Source organism: Micropterus salmoides, unplaced genomic scaffold (genome assembly GCF_014851395.1).
Source record: "Micropterus salmoides isolate LMB-PRFRI ecotype aquatic unplaced genomic scaffold, ASM1485139v1 Ms_hic_scaffold_9, whole genome shotgun sequence".
Taxonomy (NCBI): domain Eukaryota; kingdom Metazoa; phylum Chordata; class Actinopteri; order Centrarchiformes; family Centrarchidae; genus Micropterus; species Micropterus salmoides.
Window position 1 is genome coordinate 13,797,395 of NW_024044681.1, and position 17,719 is coordinate 13,815,113.

Consider the following 17,719-nt stretch of genomic DNA (forward strand, 5'->3'; position numbering starts at 1 on the left):
TTTTCCTTCATTTCAGCTAACAGCTAAACCCTCTGTTGCTTCTACAATGACCTCAAAAAGAGCCTCTCTCATCGACAACTGGAACAATGCTAACTCCTCAACACTCCCACCATCCCACGAGGCCTCTCCCTCCCAGACCCAGAGTCCCTGCAGCCTGTCCTCTCTGGCTCTGACTAATCAAGAGCCCCCCCAACAGCCCACTATCCAAGCAGCTCCTCTGGAACCAGTAGAAGAGACCTCAAAGCCTCCTCGTTTGCATTGCAGCATACGTCTCAAGCGTTTCAGCTCCAGATGGCATTCGAGAGGCTCCACTGGCAGCAGCAACACTCCCATCTCTCCAATAGAGAAGCTGCATGTTGCAAGGAGTCACAAGAAGCGCCGTAAGCTGCTCGGTGATGAGCCCACATTGCACGTCACTGCCAGCAATCAGCGCCAGCGTTACGTCACCAAGGATGGCAAGTGCAGGGTCAATCTGGGGCCTATTGCAGACAAGAGTCGCTTTATCTCAGATATTTTCACCACATTAGTTGACCTCAAGTATCGCTGGTTCCTTCTGGTCTTCTCTATGTGCTACATTCTCACATGGGTGGCCTTTGGTGGAATCTACTTCTTCGGTGCCTGGGTACGAGACGACATTTCTCACGTTCAAGACCCACAATGGAAAGCATGCTTCGAAAATGTAGACAGTTTCCTTTCAGCCCTGCTGCTGTCAATAGAGAGCCAGAGGACTATTGGGTATGGCTCCAGGATGGTGACAGCTAACTGTCCTGAGGGTGCGCTGATCCTGATGGTCCAGTCCATCCTTGGCTCCATAATTGATGCTCTGATGGTGGGCTGCATGTTTGTCAAAATCTCCCGGCCACAGCAGAGAGCCCAGACGCTGATCTTCAGCAAGCACTGCGTCATATGTGAGCGTGATGAGAAGCTGTGCATGCTCTTCCGCATTGGTGATCTGAGAGAGAGCCACATGGTGGATGCCAAGATCCGGGCCAAGCTGATCAAGTCCAGGCAGACCAAGGAGGGCGAGTTCATCCCACTGGAGCAGTCAGAAATCAATCTGGGCTACGACACTGGGGGAGACAGGCTGCTCCTGGTGGAACCTCAGACCATTACCCACATAATCAGTGAAAGCAGCCCCTTCTGGGAGGTGGGGTCTGAGCGTTTGAAGAGGGAGAGCTTTGAGATCATTGTAATTCTGGAGGGCATCGTGGAAGCATCAGGTTTGTAGAACTATTTTTTTTAGTCTTGTGTTGTGCTCCAACAATCATCATGTCCACAGTAATGCAGCTACATTTAAAAATGTTGCATTTTTTAGATTCTTTCCCTGTTTTAAAAGATTTGGAGAGTTGTCAAAGAGTTAAATGATCCATTTCATAAGAGGTGTGGTTGGATGGAAAGACCATAGCCTGCTGCTTGATCCTCAGAATACAGCTCTGATCTCTCTACTCTGACTCTCTGTCTTGTTTTGTGTTTCGGTATCACTGAACAAACAACACAGCTGTTATCCTTAATAACTTTTGCTACACTGATACCTCAAATTTAATTACTATTTTATTCCCAGGCAGTGTTGTAACAACACAAAGAGCAAAACATTTCAATTACGTTAGTGTAGGGCGTTATTTTAATTCTGCACAACTGAAAAAATTTCGGGATAAATCACAATCAGTGCTAATGAGAAAACCTAAAGGAAACTGGATGTGAGAGATTTGAACTGCTGTAATTTGCAATGCCTATATTGTATCGATCATAGAGAAAATTGACGGCAACAGAAGAAATTTCAACATCGATGCTGAGCCAAAGTAGCTATGTTTGAGTGGTTGACTGAAAACAATGAGGGGGCTTTCAGACAGTAAGTGGTTGCAACCTCCAATGTTTCCAATGTAAACAGCGTAAACTGTCTGTAAGCAGAAAATAATTTTAGTGGTATCTAGTATTTACTGGTATATTGTTGAAAAAAACAAAACAATGTTAGAGCAACATTTTGCTTTGAATTTTGATTAATTTGATGAAATTTGATGAATTTTGACCAAGACCAATAAACAATGTTTATGACAAAAGATGGAAGATGGAAATTTAAAGTTCTATTTCCATAATATTGGACATAGGCGATTTAAAATGCTACATTACAATACATATGCCTTGATACCAAAGCTGTTCTGAATGTATCTGGCAGATCTTTTTCCAATAAAGTGACTTTTACACGATCCTCCGGTGTGTTTGTTGTCTTGCAGGTATGACATGCCAGGCAAGGACATCCTACACCGAGGACGAGGTCCTCTGGGGTCACCGATTTGAGTCGTGCATTTCCTTAGAGAAAGGGGCATTTCGTGTGGACTACAGTGCATTTGACAAAATCTTTGAAGTCCAAATGTCCCGACTCAGCGCAAAAGACAGGAGCACAGCAAAGGAACAATGTTGTGTTTTAGAAAATGTTGGCTAAACAAGCAGTGTCTGTACATTAAAATGGCATATATTGAGTGACTTAAAGTGATTGTGATATTTCCTGATAAACTATAACAATGATACTTGATGAATATTAGTTTCAGGGAAGCTTCTGTTGTATATGTAATAAGGCTTGCTCTATGTTTTATTATAATATGCCATTTAATAATCATTTAATAATGTTACATTATGACATTTTTATGTTGTCTTTAAATAAAATTTATTTTGAAAATAAAAATGAACATCCTGCTAAACTCAATTGTCTTTGGTGTAATCTGGGCAATTAAAAAAAGACTGTGGCAAAATAATCGTAACTCAAAGGTCTGCTTTCTTTTTGACGTTTTCTGGGCTTTTCAACTCCAGAAGGTTCAACTCCATGTTTTTTTATTTATGTAAATGGTTCAGTTGACATCGTGTGAACTTCTGTCCTGTGGATGGTGGTCATAGTAGTACCATCAGAAAAATGCACTTAAAGTATGAAAAGTAAAAGTACTTATTCTACAGCACAATTGTCCCTGTCAGTTGTTTTCATTATTAAATGAATATTACTGATGCATAAACATGTATAAAGCATTTTATTGTTGTAGTTGGTGGAGGTAGAATTAATATAATTGCCTAACATATACACTGTTGGGCAGTTTAATGATTATTCATCATATTTTATCATTTGATCAGCTTGATTATATGTTTTTGCAAAGTAACTTACTACAGCTGTCAGATGAATGTAGTGGAGTATAAGTAAAAAGTAGCACCAAATGAAACTGCAGTACAAATATTTACTTAAGAAAAGTACTGGAGTGTCTGGAGTAGTTACCTTCTACTCTGGGCTTGACGCTAAATGTGAGTGGATTTCAGCACTGACAGTGTTAAAGATGCTAGGTTCACTTTAGTTTTTATCTTTTCAAGTAATCCTCTACACCCATGCTCCACTTTTATTATATGCAATAGGAAGCTACTCTTTTTGTGTCTTAATCTGAATAGAGTGCATTTTTTCATTAAAGAGCTTTACACACAACCTTATCAGAGGAAATGAAAATCACCTGGAGTGTTATACATTTTATGTAGTCTTGATTTGGGTGTGTACAGTGGTCATTTACATTTAAAAGGGATGTAATTTCCCAACAACAACAATGTGTCCAGTGATTTTGGAAAACTACTAGCCACAGTGCCTGCAAAAACGTTAATATCAAGCCATATACACTGTTGGGCGGTTTAATAATTATTCATCACATTTTATCATATGATCAGTTTGATCGTATGTTTTTGCCTAGTCACTAACCACAGCTGTCAGATGAACGTATAATATACAGTAGCATCAAATGAAAATTCTCAAGTTAAGACTGTACTTAAGTAAAGTACTGGACTATCTTCTACTAGTCCAGTACTAGCTCCAATTACTGAATATTGTTTATGGATGTTTTGGAAACAGTTTTGATTTTTTTTTGAACTCCCGGCCTTTAGATGGCGCTGATTCGCCAAAACGTCCGACGCCGTAAAATCCAAAGAAAAAGAAGCAGCGCCAGAAGAGCAGCATGATGGGATATGAGAGTCCTCCGGCGGCGCGGTGCCGCCATGTCACCTAGAGAGAAACGTATAGCGCTTCTCTCTGCTTTATGCGTAGTTAGTTTTGCTCTTTATTATATTCCTACTTTTCTTTACGTGACTTTAATTCTTGCAGTTTGTTGTATTGTGAGTTACTATCACAGCGGAGAACCGCTTCCCGCCTGGTTAGGCCTGAATCCGCGGGCTGGCCTGAGCGTCGCAGCCGTGCTCCGGCGCTGGTTGTGGGGCTGGGGGGTGACCGGCGTGTCGGTGGCCGCAAGGGGGAGAACGAAGAGTAGCAGAAACAAAACTGAGCTCAGGGAGCCGGAGGGACACTTCAGAGAAAGGCTCGCTGAAACGGGGATATATCGGAGGGAAACACTGTCAAGTGACTCTTTTCTTTTCAGCCCTCGGGATTTCCTCATGGGGAGTTACATCGGGAAACCTGAGAGTCCGACCGCTGATCCTGGGAGGCCGAGAGCGGCGAGAAACCCCCCGAGAGCAACTGCGGGAAAAGCTGTCCAAACCCAACCATGCAGTTTATACCCCAAACAGGAGGCTGTCATTTGCTGGGTACGTTCATAATTAAATCACGCCACACCAACGTACGCTCAGGGTCAGTTAGGAGGCAGTACCGGTAGAGCTGGGTTCAGTTTCTTGGCGGGTTTTAATCATTAACTCAAAGCCTTTGAAAGGATCTTTATCAGCACACTCAAATAAGCAAACATAGTAAGTTAGCCCTTTTCTCAGTACAGTAGGCTTACGTTTTGGAAGACAACAACATGCCTCATCTATTTGGTTTTGGTGTATTGAACATTCTGTAATATGTAAATGAAACACAATATATTGGAATTTTACAGCGATGAAACGATTCAATTATGGACTTGTTTCCGTGGTTGCCACTTGTGTTTACATTGTGCCAGTGATATTGGATGTCTGAGGTACTGGCATATTAGAAAATGGGAAAAATACCATTTGATATCGATATCGATAATTATCATGATAAATATCAAATCATTATAAGTTTAAAGGCTGAGTTTTGCTCCTTAATGAAAGTTGAAGAAACCAGATGGTTAATTGTTGTTTTTAAACAATTCTTTATGGTCAGAACAAACACTTCAAATTCAAAACAGCTCAAATCTCTTTTCCTCAACAAAATAAATATCTTCATAGAAAAATTAATCGCTAATTTGTAAGTGATTCAAAAGAATTAAATCAAACATTTGTTATAGGAAAGTTACACTGCAATAATTACTATTATTGTTTCATTGCCCAGCCCTGCGATCTGCTCAAAGTGATAAAATGTTTATCCAGGGTAAACCCAGCATTTGATTTCAGTAATTCCTATATTGGAACGGTGCGAGATGTGGAAATATTGAATTAAAATGTTGTTTTCAGTGCATGGAAATATGTTATCATTCCTGGCAGACAGTAGACATCTATGGGATGACAAAATAACTTTAAAGATGCAACCAGCTGCTGGACAACAAGTTTTAACAAATCAAGTTTTAACTTTCCCCTTTCCCTAGAGTAAAAAATGGAGGGCTGAAGTCAGAAATGAGACTCATGATGTAGATTATATAAAAACATACACACCGTGGCTGTATATTTGTTATTGGATGCAGGTTACATGTGTTTACTCTTACATCATAATGTTTTTTGTTCTCAGGGAGCCGCTGGGCACAGTGGGCAGGTTCACCATCACGCCCCAGCGTCACTATCCCCTGCAGCAGTCGGGTGTTTCCTCAGTTGGAGTCCTACCTCCGGTCAAGTGGGATGGCTTCCGGAAGAAAAACGTCCTCAGCCCCCGCAACTCCCCGGCTGTCCTGAGCCCCGTCACTGTGAAGATCGCCAGGCCCGACCACCACAGCACCCCCAGGTCTCTACATTCATGCAAACACTTCATCATACCAGTGTTAAACGATTTTGTCCGTTATCTAGAAGAAACCAGACGCAGTACATTGTTTCAGATTCCAGAACGTAGTTGTTTTTATTCATGTCACTGTGCTTTAAAGGTCAACTTGAATCAGCTCAGATTGGAGACAGATAAGCTGAGACTGTCAAGTAATACATTCATTGACAGGTGTTAAGCGAGTTTTGCATGCCTCCTGAGAATTGCATGCACCTCCAAATAATGCTTTTAAACGCAATAATATCATTTGTGGGGTTGAGCAATGGGTATATAGCCAAAAGTATATAGCCTATTCTATGAACATTTAGAGTCGTTAATATTTTATTACACATTGAGATGAAGCAAAAATATGCAGCGATAACCCCGTTTGATCAGAGCAAAGTATCTGAGAAGGACCTTTAAGAGGTGAACGCATAATTCGGCAGAACAGATGAGGAAGGCTAGCTGCCGAGATTTGCATCCACCTCTTGAAATTCTCGCAGGTATGCAGAACTCCGCACAACCGGGCAAGACGCTGACAGCAGAAACAGCTGATCAGACGTGAGTTACAAGTTCGCTACGTCAGAACTTATTCGGAAAAAGTGTTTCCATCTCCCATTTAGCGCATTAACTCTTTTTCGACAAAGGCAAAAACCACCGCAATGAGTGCAAAAACATTTTTGCGAACATTTTTTTTTTAATTTTGCCGTTTTCATCACCCTTTTCTTATGCGATACTTCAAAATGCGTATTAATTATTAATGAATAATAGATTATTTGACAATGAAAAACCCTGGTGATTGTTGATGACTGGTGTTGAGAGAGAGAGAGAGAGACAGAGACAGAGACCAGTGTTTAGTAAATCCCAATTTGTGGGGTGTGTGCTGAGGATTTGCTGTTTGACCAGAGCTGTATTGTTACCTGTTTTGTTTTTAGTTTGGACCATCTGAGTTGTGCAGGGCTCCCCAGGGCCTCCGCAGACCCCTGCTCCAGAGAAAGTGTCCTCAAGGTGTTGAAGGAAAGCCGCAAGAGAGAAGTGGAGGATGAGGACAGAACCTTCGCAACTGAGCAGAAAAGCAAAAGAAGGTACAAGGCTGAAAGGGATCTCTGGAAAGACCACAACAATGCTAGCAAGCTTCCCCACTGGCACTGTTGGGTATTGTAGCCAACCCTCAAGAGCATCCCACATCACTTCCTTTGATATGGGATGATGGAACCAGATGTAGATAAAATGTTAAAACCAGGTGGAAATGGAGTCTTAAAGGCCAAAATAAATGCTAGAGATTCAATGTAGTTTTTAGCTGACAGATCACAGCAAGAACTCCAACATTGGAGTTTCTATATATTGATCCATCAAAAAATATTTAGAGAAGGAACTATGTGCTTGGAGTTTTTGTATTAAGCCGCTTTAACATGCACACGTTTATCTTAATCCGATAGCAATTTCCATATTACTTTTCACATGGCACAAGTCTGAATAGTGTCCGATTAACGTACATACAGAGAGAGAGAAATGCGCGTCTTCTACAACTTTCTGACATCTCCAATGAATCCATTATCATCTCTTATGCTCAAAGAAACCGCCAATTTAAAGTTGTTGAGGAGACACTTTTCAGTTTTTATTTATTCCAACTGCATGGATGAATGAATGAATATACAGCTAAATGTTTAACATGCATACATCAGGCTGGCTCTCTGTAACTGTGCTATAATGTCTGAATTAAGTCTTTGGGACAGACGCCTATGTCTGAAGAACAAAACCGTTTAAAACGCAGAAGAAGCCAGCAATGTCAACATTACTTGTCTGAAAGGGGTTTTAGGTATTTTGTTCAGCTTTCATTTTATAAATCCAGACATCACAACCTTAAAGAACAACTGCTACTCACTACTTGGTTCGTGCATTCAGGCTGTTAAAGTATTTTACATGTTTGTAATCCATTTTTATTTCCCAAGGCGTAACGACAGCGGAGGAAGTGCACACTCTGCTTTTGGGCCTCTTCTGCCCAATGGAACACCATCACAGCTGGTCCCTAAGTGAGTTCCACTTTTCTGAAATCAAATCTTGTCTTTGAGTTTTACTATGTGATGATGTGAAGCCCGTAGCAGTGTGTGAAGTATAGTGTGGCTGTCTAAATGTAGGTGGAAATGCTTTCTCTTCTTCCTCCAGGCCAGGAAACCTGAAAAGAGGGATGACCTCTATGGCAGAGGAGTCCATCATGAAGAGGTCTCGCACCTCCTCCATCAGCTCGGCCAGTGGAGTCCATGCCCCGAGAGGAACCCCGGGCACGAGGAGAAACCCTATCCAAAGCTCCTACAGCTCTTCAGTAGGCCTCAGCCAGGTAAGACTTACCTCCTGCATTACAGTGCACGTGTCCCTGCAGAGGTAAAGTGGAGTTGTTAAGCTTTATTTCCATTTTACCTTCACAGTGGAAGAAACGGTCAGCACCCAGCTCCCCTCTGTCCAGCCCCGGATCATCTCGCTGTCAGACTCCAGAGGGAGCCTCCAAAAGAACCAGGTATGTCTCTGCTGGTTTCCTGTTAGTTAGGGATGCACCGAATGTTCAGCCACTGAAATTAATCGGCCAAAAATAGCAACAAAAGCACTTTTGGTGTTCAGCCTAATAAGTCAAGACTGCATAAATTTTCCGAACAATTACATTGATCAATTGCATTGGAGAGTAATTGTTACGAGAGTCCTACCTAAAGAGAGACTGAATCTTCATGTTACGTGATAAGAGAACCACATACAATATTAGTTATCAAATTGGGTCAGACTTGATGAATTCAGCGCAAGGATACACATGTGACAACGTCCGGTTTTCAAAATAAGGTGTGTCTACATGGTCTCTATATGGAAATAAGATTAATTGGATTATATTCACAGAAAGTATAAAACATTACATGAATCCATTAAAAGTAAATGAACACATGTAATTTTCTTTACTGGATCCTCTTGGGCCTCGGACCCGCCCCTCATAGTCTCTCCATATCCTGTGGGAAACACTGAGTAAAAAGCACATTTTGATTATTCAATTTATGCAAAAAAAAGGTGAAAAAATGTATATGTACTTGTTTGGTATTCAGTAATTGGCAATTTTTTTCATTATCTTCGGCTTTGTCCAAGAATTTTCATTTCGGTGCATCCCTACTGTTAGTCATCCACATTTAATCTAATTTTTAATTTTTCATTACCAGAGAGGACGACGGCCAGTCTCCTAGTTCAGCATCCTCAGTGAGGTCAGAACAGACATCCTCCGACAAGGCACCCGTTACATGTAAGTCTCATTTATCTCCAGTGTCTGTCTGAACAGAGGGAAGCTGAGAAGTACAGCACTGTGATGAGGATTATGCAAGGTTTATTATTTAAATTAATATTTAAAGCTGCCTACTTTGCCTAATGGCAATTAGAGGTTATTCTAAAGCTAAAACATGTAAGTTATGAACAGAATATTATTTTAAAACATTCAAAAAATTATCAGCAGAATGGGGGAAGTTATGTCAAAGAGGTATATGCATTCTGTTGCAGAAATGTCTACTGAAGTTAGCATATTAACGAGCTAGCCCGATCTGTCCTGTCTCGTAATACAACTTTGTACTGAGAGAGGCAATAGTCCCATAGTATAGGTCAGAGCTAACCTAAACCTAAATCAATAGTCGCTGTGTATACTGTTGGTCACTCTTTGTCTGCTGTGAGTTCCAACATGGCACCAAAAGCTAGGGATGCTCTGATTAGGGTGGGCGATCTTCTTTATTTTCATATTGTCTAATCATGGCTACTTGAGATCACAAACTGGCGATCTGATTGCCAGGGGGCCGTGTTAGGTTGCAGCATACCAGTGAAATGCCAACATGGGGAAAAAAAGACTTATTAGCTTTAAGAGAAACCACCAGAAACATCTGTAAATGCTCAATGCAGTGTTTCCCACAGAATTACAGTGCAACTCTGGCGCGTACGCGGGTGGTGGGTGCAGTCGATATTGAACAGCAGCTATGTACAGCGTGCTAACCTGACAACCCAGCTGTATTCTAACGTTAGCCTAGCTAACCTTATTAGCTAGGCTCCTTACATGCTTATTATAACTTATTTGTCTATAAACACACGGCTCTGTTTCCGTTTGTGAGAAAGGGAGCGAGCAAGCAGAGGTGCTGAGCGAATCTATGCACTGCGGGCAGCTCCGCAATGAATCTGCAGGGCACCTCTGGAATTATTTTCATGTAAGGTAACATTAGGAGGGGATTTGTTGTGACACTAAAACTAGTCCACGGTGACTGAGTGAATGTAGCTGACAGCAGAATAACTGAATTTTATAAAGACATGGTGCAGATTCTGATTCAGCATCAGATCAGTGCATCCTTACCAAAAACTTCAACAGTGTTGGTTGTATAGCAGTAGACAATGTGTTTTGTATTTTTGTCGCCTTTTGTTTTATTGTCTATTATATGATGATGTTGCAGCCAAACTTACTCCAGTCCCCAAGGTCCCAGTCACTACTTCAACAGACTCTCCTGGTAGTGGTGGGTTAAGAAAACGGAAGATCCAGCTGGTGTCCAGTCACCGGGATGATCACATCTCTCTGGTAAGGAGTGCTACATCATCAGACTTCCTCTATTGGGCTTGTGTTATCTAGATTTCTCTTTTTTTTACTCTTGTCGATTGCTTGTTGATCTGCAGCCCCCGCCACCAGAGTTGGGCTACACTATCACTGCGAAAGACCTAGATGAAGAGAAAAGGGCTGGCATCAGCAAGATCCAGAAAGTCCTGGAGACGCCTGGTGAGTAGAAGCAGCCACAGGAATAAAAAGTTTAACTCTTCTGCAGTGTTTGATTCATGCTGCACTGTTACCATCCATTCCCACATACAGACTTAAATGCTGTAACAGTAATAGGCTGTCATTCATTGTTAATTTAACCTTGAAATAATAATCTGCTGCCACCCACCTGAACTCAAAAGCCGAATTGAGAGAGATTGAACATTATGCAACTATATTCTGATGCACCGTAGAGACAACCGGGGAATAACCAGTCAAATCTAAGTCCATTTGTGTAAACTGGGTAAATCCACTGATTCAGCTGAGAATCTTTCTCCTAGGTTGCTCTTCACTCTGTGTGGGATTAAACACGAGAGCAAGTGATCACTCATTCCTTATATTCTTCCAAATAGAAACGTAGCTGTTCATTTCTGCTTATTTCTGAGCTGTTAAGTGATTTCTCTTTTGGCTGTTGTGATTTAGGACCCTTCGGACTCTGACCAGTCTTAGGTAGCTGTTGACTGGGTAAGCCCCAGCCTGACCTCTGACCTTCCTGTTGATTTGTCCTTGTTAGCTCTGGAGCCAGAGAAGCCTGTCTCTTCCCCAGCCACCACTTCCACCCAGGCCACCTTCTCTACGGGCTCTACCACCACCGCCACGCTGAGCAGCCTTCTGGCATCTCCTCTGCCCACAGTCTCCAGCTCTGCGATCCCTGTCATCAACCTGGATCCCAGCCCGAGCAGCAGTGTCAGCACAGCACCCATAGCTTCCAACCCACTGCTGGAGGCTCTGAAAATGAAGATCAGCATTCCTGGTAGCTCCACATCTGCTGCCAACACAACTACAGGTACAGTCACTGAACTGAAGGTCTTTCCAGGTGTAAATTCCCAAGTGTGAGGTTAAAAAAAAAAAAGTCACTTCTGCCTTTGAATTTATCTTATCATTTTTTTTTTCCCGGTTACTATTTTGTAAGTTTTAACCAATAGTTTCATATCATAACATTTCATATATATTTCTGTATATCCAGAACATCCCATATATCTCATGAGATGTATTGATTGATCCACATTCTTGTTTGTTCCCTCCAATTGGCTTGTTGTGTCTGTAGTGTCTGCAACAACTACACCGGCACAACCCAGTAGCTTAAACCTGAAGGTTTCGACTACAGTGGATGCCCCAAAGCTCCCTCCTGCCTACCCATCTCAGTTCTCCTCTGCTGGTTTGGAGCAGCCCTCTGCCTTTACTCAGGTGCTGGGTCAGGTCTCCAAGGCTTCCAGCAGCACTCCACCTGTAGCAGCAGCAAACCTGTTTGGACTAGCAAGCCAGATCAGCACGCCCACTGCCTCTTCATCCTCTAACTTGATCACGGCTACTGCTTCTACCCCAGCCAGCAGCTCAGAGTCCATCAGTAACACCAACCCCTTGCTGGCTTCAGGGTTCAAGCCCATCTTTGCTGTCACCACCACCTCCTCCACTACATCAACCCCAGAGAGCAAACCTGTCCAAAATTTCAAGCCCATCTTTGGAGCTACCACTGCAAGCACTGGTTTTAAACAGCCTCCATCCCTCACAACCACCAACCCAGCCTCTACGGTTTCTTCAAGTACTACACCCTCGATGTTCGGTGGACCAATTAGCAGCACCACAGTTGCCCCATCTGTCTTTCCTGGTATGACCAACGCCACCACAGGCACACCCTCCACCGGCTCCATCACCACCACACAGCCTACCGCCCAGCCAGCTGTGAAATCCCTCTTTGGAAACTGGTCAGCACCATCCACAACAAGTACCAGTTCAGCTTCAGTGCAGGCCCCTAATACAGGGAGCACATTTCAATTTGGAACTGCTAGCACCACTACTGCAGCTGCTCCTGCTGTTGCCCCCACAACCTCCACCAACAGCACCTTCGCATTTGGTGCAACACAGCCAGATCCCCAAGCAGCCAACCAGAAAGTATTCTCCTTTGGCCAGACAGCAACCAGCCAGAACACAACCACTGCTTCGTTTGGAGGATTTGCCATGGCCAACACAGCCTCCACCACTGCTGCCACCACCACCCAGTCCACTTTCGGCTTTGGAAAGTCGTCATTTCAAGCGCCAGCTGTGCAGTCAACCTTCGGCTCCTCAGCAGCAACGCCAAAACCATTCACCTTTGGAAACAGCGGAGTATCATCTACACCTGCCTCTAACCCCGCCCCACCCCCTTTCCCCTTTGGGACAGTTGCTGTCACCACAGCAACCAGCTTTGCGACTCCAGCTAAACCAGCGTTTGGAGCCACCTCCGCTGGTTTTGCTTTCGGTGGCACCACCGCTCCCTCAGCTGCACCCTCGGCTGCACCCAGCTTTGGTGCATCAACCCAGACTCAGAGCTCCTCCTCAGCCACCTTCACATTTGGCAGTGCTGCTCCTCAGCAGGCTCCTTCTGGCCCTGCTCAACCAGCACAGAGTGGATTTAACTTCGGTGCTAGTATGCCATGCCCCCAGTTTGGAACACCAGTCTCTAATAATCCTGCACCACAGATGGGAAGCTTCAACTTTGGGGCTGCTGCTACTGACAAACCAACTTTTGGTAAGGAAAAAATAAAACAGTTTTGCTTGTTTATATTGTAAACCCAGACACCAAGGGATTTACACTGACGTCAAACTTTATAGCGTATGCAGACAGACAAATCCTCCCTGGCATCAGGTTCAAGTTCCCTATTTGATTCCCAAACAGAATACTTGATTAATGCAGGTGGGAATCTTTCTTGGTTTCAAAATTTGATTCAGAAACATTTCTAGATTCAATAAATAGAAATGGTGGCGTTTTATTTTTTATTTTTTTTAAGGCTCTTACTCCAGTCTGCTGTGTGTCAAACCATTCAGTCATATGTTGTTTTTTTTTATTTAAACTGGCATTTTAACTGTTCTTGATGAACATCACTGTCTGATTAAACACAGCATTTTATTTGGGAAAAAGTTAACAGAAATAATTTGGAAATATTTTAAGTCTTTTGACTGTACGAGAATAATGAAATGATATGATAATGAAATGGTGTATATCTGAGTAACATTTCCTCACTCAAAATTAAAAACTCTTGGTTAGACTGATAATTTTGTGTTTCTTAAACAAGACGTCTACATTTGTTTCTGTCCCAGTGGAATTCAATGCTTTAGGCCTGGTTGGTTGTTTGGTTTAATCAAGTTGTGTGCTGCTTTCTCTGTAGGGACGTCTACCCCATCCTTCGGCCAGAGTGCTGCTGCAGGTCCACTTCCCTTTGGAAGTCCTGGAACTCCAGTCCAAGGCTTCAATGCTGTTCCTTTTGGTAGGTGATTAATTTTTTTGAGCTGCAGACTCCCAACAACTCCCTGTGGTTTTCTCTGCTTCTACTATTTCTCCCTGCGATATTTTAAAGTGATACACACCCCAAATTGCTCATAATGTATCTTGTTATATGGTTGTTCATTTTTATTGAAGAATATCGCTGCAAACGAAGTCCTGATAACTTGGTGACAAACACAGTATGTTTCCCATAACTTCTTCACAGTCAAAATTTCCTGCTGGTTCAGTGGCGGAAATGTGAAAGCCCGGCAGCCGGACATGTTTTGTTTGCATCACTGGTAACATAACACAGCTACAGTGCAGCTGATGATAATCTGTAAACAGCCAAGTGAGTCTGATATTGAACAAGACGTAGGAGTGAAACTAAACTCTAGGGTTGGGCAATGTCTACAATGAAACATCGGGATGGACGATGTCACCTGGTTCGTGAGCGAGCGCACACCAGAGGGAGGCAGCAGTCGTCTTATGTGCATGTGTTCTAGCACAGACTTAACTCGTTAAAAAATTGGTAGACTATTAAATGATGTTACAAGTGGTGTAAGTGTGTGTGAGTGTGTCAGAGTGTGGGGAGAAGAGAATTCCGAGGCAGGTGCAAAGCATACTTAAAAACAATAAGAAGAATGTTCATACAGCTCCAAAAGTACTGAAAGCTGAACAAGAAAAACAGAGCTTTCTCTCTAGTCGTCAGTAGAGCCTCAGGCTCAGAGCAACAAAGCATCACAGTCTACAAACCTTTACTCGCCCAGTCTTGTCTCAAAGTAACTACAATAGAAATAGGGAGATGAGTGATCTGTAGAAAGGAGAACAGAGTAGCAATATGCTCGCCCTATCTCTTCACCCCTGATTTTGCACGCTCTGATAATCTCAGCTCTGGTGCTGAACACTAGAGACGTTGACTAAACGCTCCCACAGACAAGACTCTGGCACCGCTTACTGTTTCACCATTCAAAGTGATCTCTGATGCGGTTTCAGGAGTCATGCAGTTGAGATGCTCTGCAAAAACAATTTGTGCGGCCCAAAACTTAGGACTGTATGATCAGTTCATACAGAATCACAGTATATCTGACCCATAACTAAATAAAATGCATTAGCTGTTTCAGGTGAATCACTTGGAAAATTGAGGTGGAGCCCTTGTTAAAGCAGTCAACCAGAAAACAATATTTTTGTGAAAAAGTACAAAGAAATGTTAATATCTGTTCTTATAAATGACTCGTTCTATATGTTTTATTATCAGGGTCTCCAGCGACTCCCTCCTTCTCTATCGGAGCTGGATCAAAGCCATCTGGAGCACGTCAGAGGCTGCAGGCGCGGAGGCAACACAACAGAAAGAAGTAACCTGCTGCATGCGTCCTGTACTGCTTTCAGAGGACTTCAGCTGGCTCTGTTTTAAGCCCAACATCCCCCAACCAGGCCACCACCATGCCCTCTGCTTCCTTCCCCTCCTCTATTGGGTTGTGCTGGCCTGAAACATTGTGTTTGCAGAGGAGTTAGAAAGAGCACATCAGCTTGCTGAGTTCATGCTGCCTGGATGACTACATGACCCAGTGAGGAGACAGAATCCATAACAACGTACTATACTTGAAGAGGGAGAAAAGACAGCTGAGTAGTTTGATTCTGAACAAAAGCATATCCAAAGTTATTTTTCCTTTACAGTACGTGGACACTCCCATTGGTTCGTCTTAAGGAGAAAGTTGAGTCAGGCAAAGACATGGAGCCTTGGCTCAAACATTTATTTTTTTACGTGAAGCGCTGGTTTGTATGTTACCGAATGTTTGAGTACATTATCTAAATGAGTCTGAATAGGGTTAAATGCACAGTTGATCCAGATAAGGTACACAACACTGCAGTGTAAATGTAAAGTTATGAGACGTTTGCATTTTAAATTATTTTTTTAATTGGCTCTCTGACCCTGTAAATGAATGTGTTTCTGCACTTGAAGGTCAACTTAGTAAATGTCTTAATGTAGTTAGTGCAGACCCTTGTTTTCTTGTTTCATACTCTGTCATTGCAAGCATTCCCAGAGTCCTCCAATGGACGGCCTTTTTTTGATAGGATTTGCCAACACTCATGCCTGTGAAAAGAATCTGTGATCTTTCTCATCTTTAAATTCTGAGATGTGTTTGTTTGTGCCAGACTACCTCTCTTTACTCCAGGCACTGAATCCATGTTAATTCACTGAAAATATCAATTAGATTTTACCTTCAACTACTGTTAGTCCAGATGGACCTTAAATACATTGAGTTTTTAAACATCTGCACAGCAACACATTCTGAAATATCAGTTATATTAGATTACATGGCATGAACGTAACATCAGATTGACTAAAAATACAATCGTATCAAATTGGAAACTCTTATCTGCATGGTAATTACAGAAATTCTCACTATGTTGCAGGGATTTTTGTAGTCTGTAATGTTGCTTACTTGGACCATGAGTTGAGGAATTTTTTCAAGCAAAGATGACGGTAAATCCATTTGTCAGCAGTCAGTTATTTTATTAAAATTGTTTCTGTTCTCAGTAACAATCATCTCTTTTTGTGAAAAGTGAGCTTTATATATGGCATTTTGTGGTGGTTAATTTTTAATTAATAAAAACTTAATTTTGGACGTGGTAGATGTTCCAACAAGAACACATTCAACCTTTCAAGGTCCAATTCTTGTACTTTTCGACCATGTCACCGGGCCATTGAATTGATTGATTCAGTTAAGTTGTGTCCCAACTCTACTACATACTGTATACACTACATATTAATATTAACAATATATTGTTTTTGTAGTTGTTATACAAGAAATCTGCATACTTTATAGTACTGTATTATTCTAATGGGAAATTATGCAATATGTACAAAAAACTGACTTTAAAATACCACTGCTAGTTAAACTTAAAAAAGAAGGCAAAATGTTTCTCCAAAAAATGCAACAATTATTCATTAATTATAATCATAGATATTTAATTTTTTCGCAGCTCTTACATTTCCTTTGTGCATTTCAGTGTCGATCAACTACACACTGAAAAATCTGGGGTTTTTAGTACACACCGCTCACGAACTGTTTTTTAATGTAATTAATTTAGTCCCTTTTTCAGTTTGTACACACTGAAAACTTGCTTAGAATTAGTTTGTAGTCTGGATTTAGGACACAGCTCATGCCATTTGTATTGTGTCTTTTGTGATCTTTTAGTTTTACTGCCAGCTAATTTATAACACTAACATACAGTACATTACCCATTTCCTTTTTAGATAACAGCAAAACTTAATTTCTAGTGTTGCAAAGTACAGGATGGGATACAGTTACAAAGGAGTCTCTTCTCTTAAGAAGTAAACGTACACCAACTAGACCTACAACAGTTAGAACTAAATTAGTCAGTCGACAAAAATTTATCTGCAACTAATTTGATAATTGATTAATGATTTTGTTTTTTTGTTTTTTCAAGCAAAATATCAAACATTCACTGGTTCCAGCTGCTCAAATTAGAGGATATCAAGGTTTTCTTTGTCATATATTAATAATATAGTAAACTGAATATCTTTTGGGGTTGGGGCTGACAAATCCTTCTTTAATGTAGAGAAAACCGAGATACGTCTCTGCTGTTGAGCTGCACTCCAGGACCAGATGTACCAGGATCCACAATTTCTCAATATATTTTATTGTTCACAGACCCACTGACTGGTAGGTCGTACAGATCTTTTCCAATTCTGATGGCCTTTACTTTGCCAAGATATTTGTTTTGCACTTATTGGTTTATGGCGGGTGAGGGAGATGGTATTTGAAAAGGG

The 17,719-nt window shown here is 41.8% G+C and overlaps 2 protein-coding genes across 2 annotated transcripts; both read left to right on the plus strand.

Annotated features, from left to right (window-relative positions):
* The first annotated feature begins 46 nt into the window (after window positions 1-46).
* Window positions 47-2,559, plus strand: LOC119895551 (G protein-activated inward rectifier potassium channel 3-like). The gene is made up of 2 exons (XM_038708731.1): window positions 47-1,220; window positions 2,232-2,559. The coding sequence occupies exons 1-2, from the start codon at window positions 47-49 to the stop codon at window positions 2,438-2,440; spliced, it is 1,383 nt and encodes a 460-aa protein (XP_038564659.1). The 3' UTR covers window positions 2,441-2,559.
* Window positions 2,560-3,969: 1,410 nt separating this feature from the next.
* Window positions 3,970-16,575, plus strand: pom121 (POM121 transmembrane nucleoporin). The gene is given in 14 exon segments (XM_038707730.1): window positions 3,970-4,478; window positions 4,480-4,557; window positions 5,654-5,863; window positions 6,811-6,960; window positions 7,828-7,908; window positions 8,042-8,213; window positions 8,302-8,390; window positions 9,070-9,149; window positions 10,330-10,451; window positions 10,547-10,646; window positions 11,197-11,469; window positions 11,731-13,191; window positions 13,829-13,927; window positions 15,179-16,575. Coding segments are annotated over 14 exon segments (3,510 nt in total). The 5' UTR covers window positions 3,970-3,984; the 3' UTR covers window positions 15,280-16,575.
* The last annotated feature ends 1,144 nt before the right edge of the window (window positions 16,576-17,719 follow it).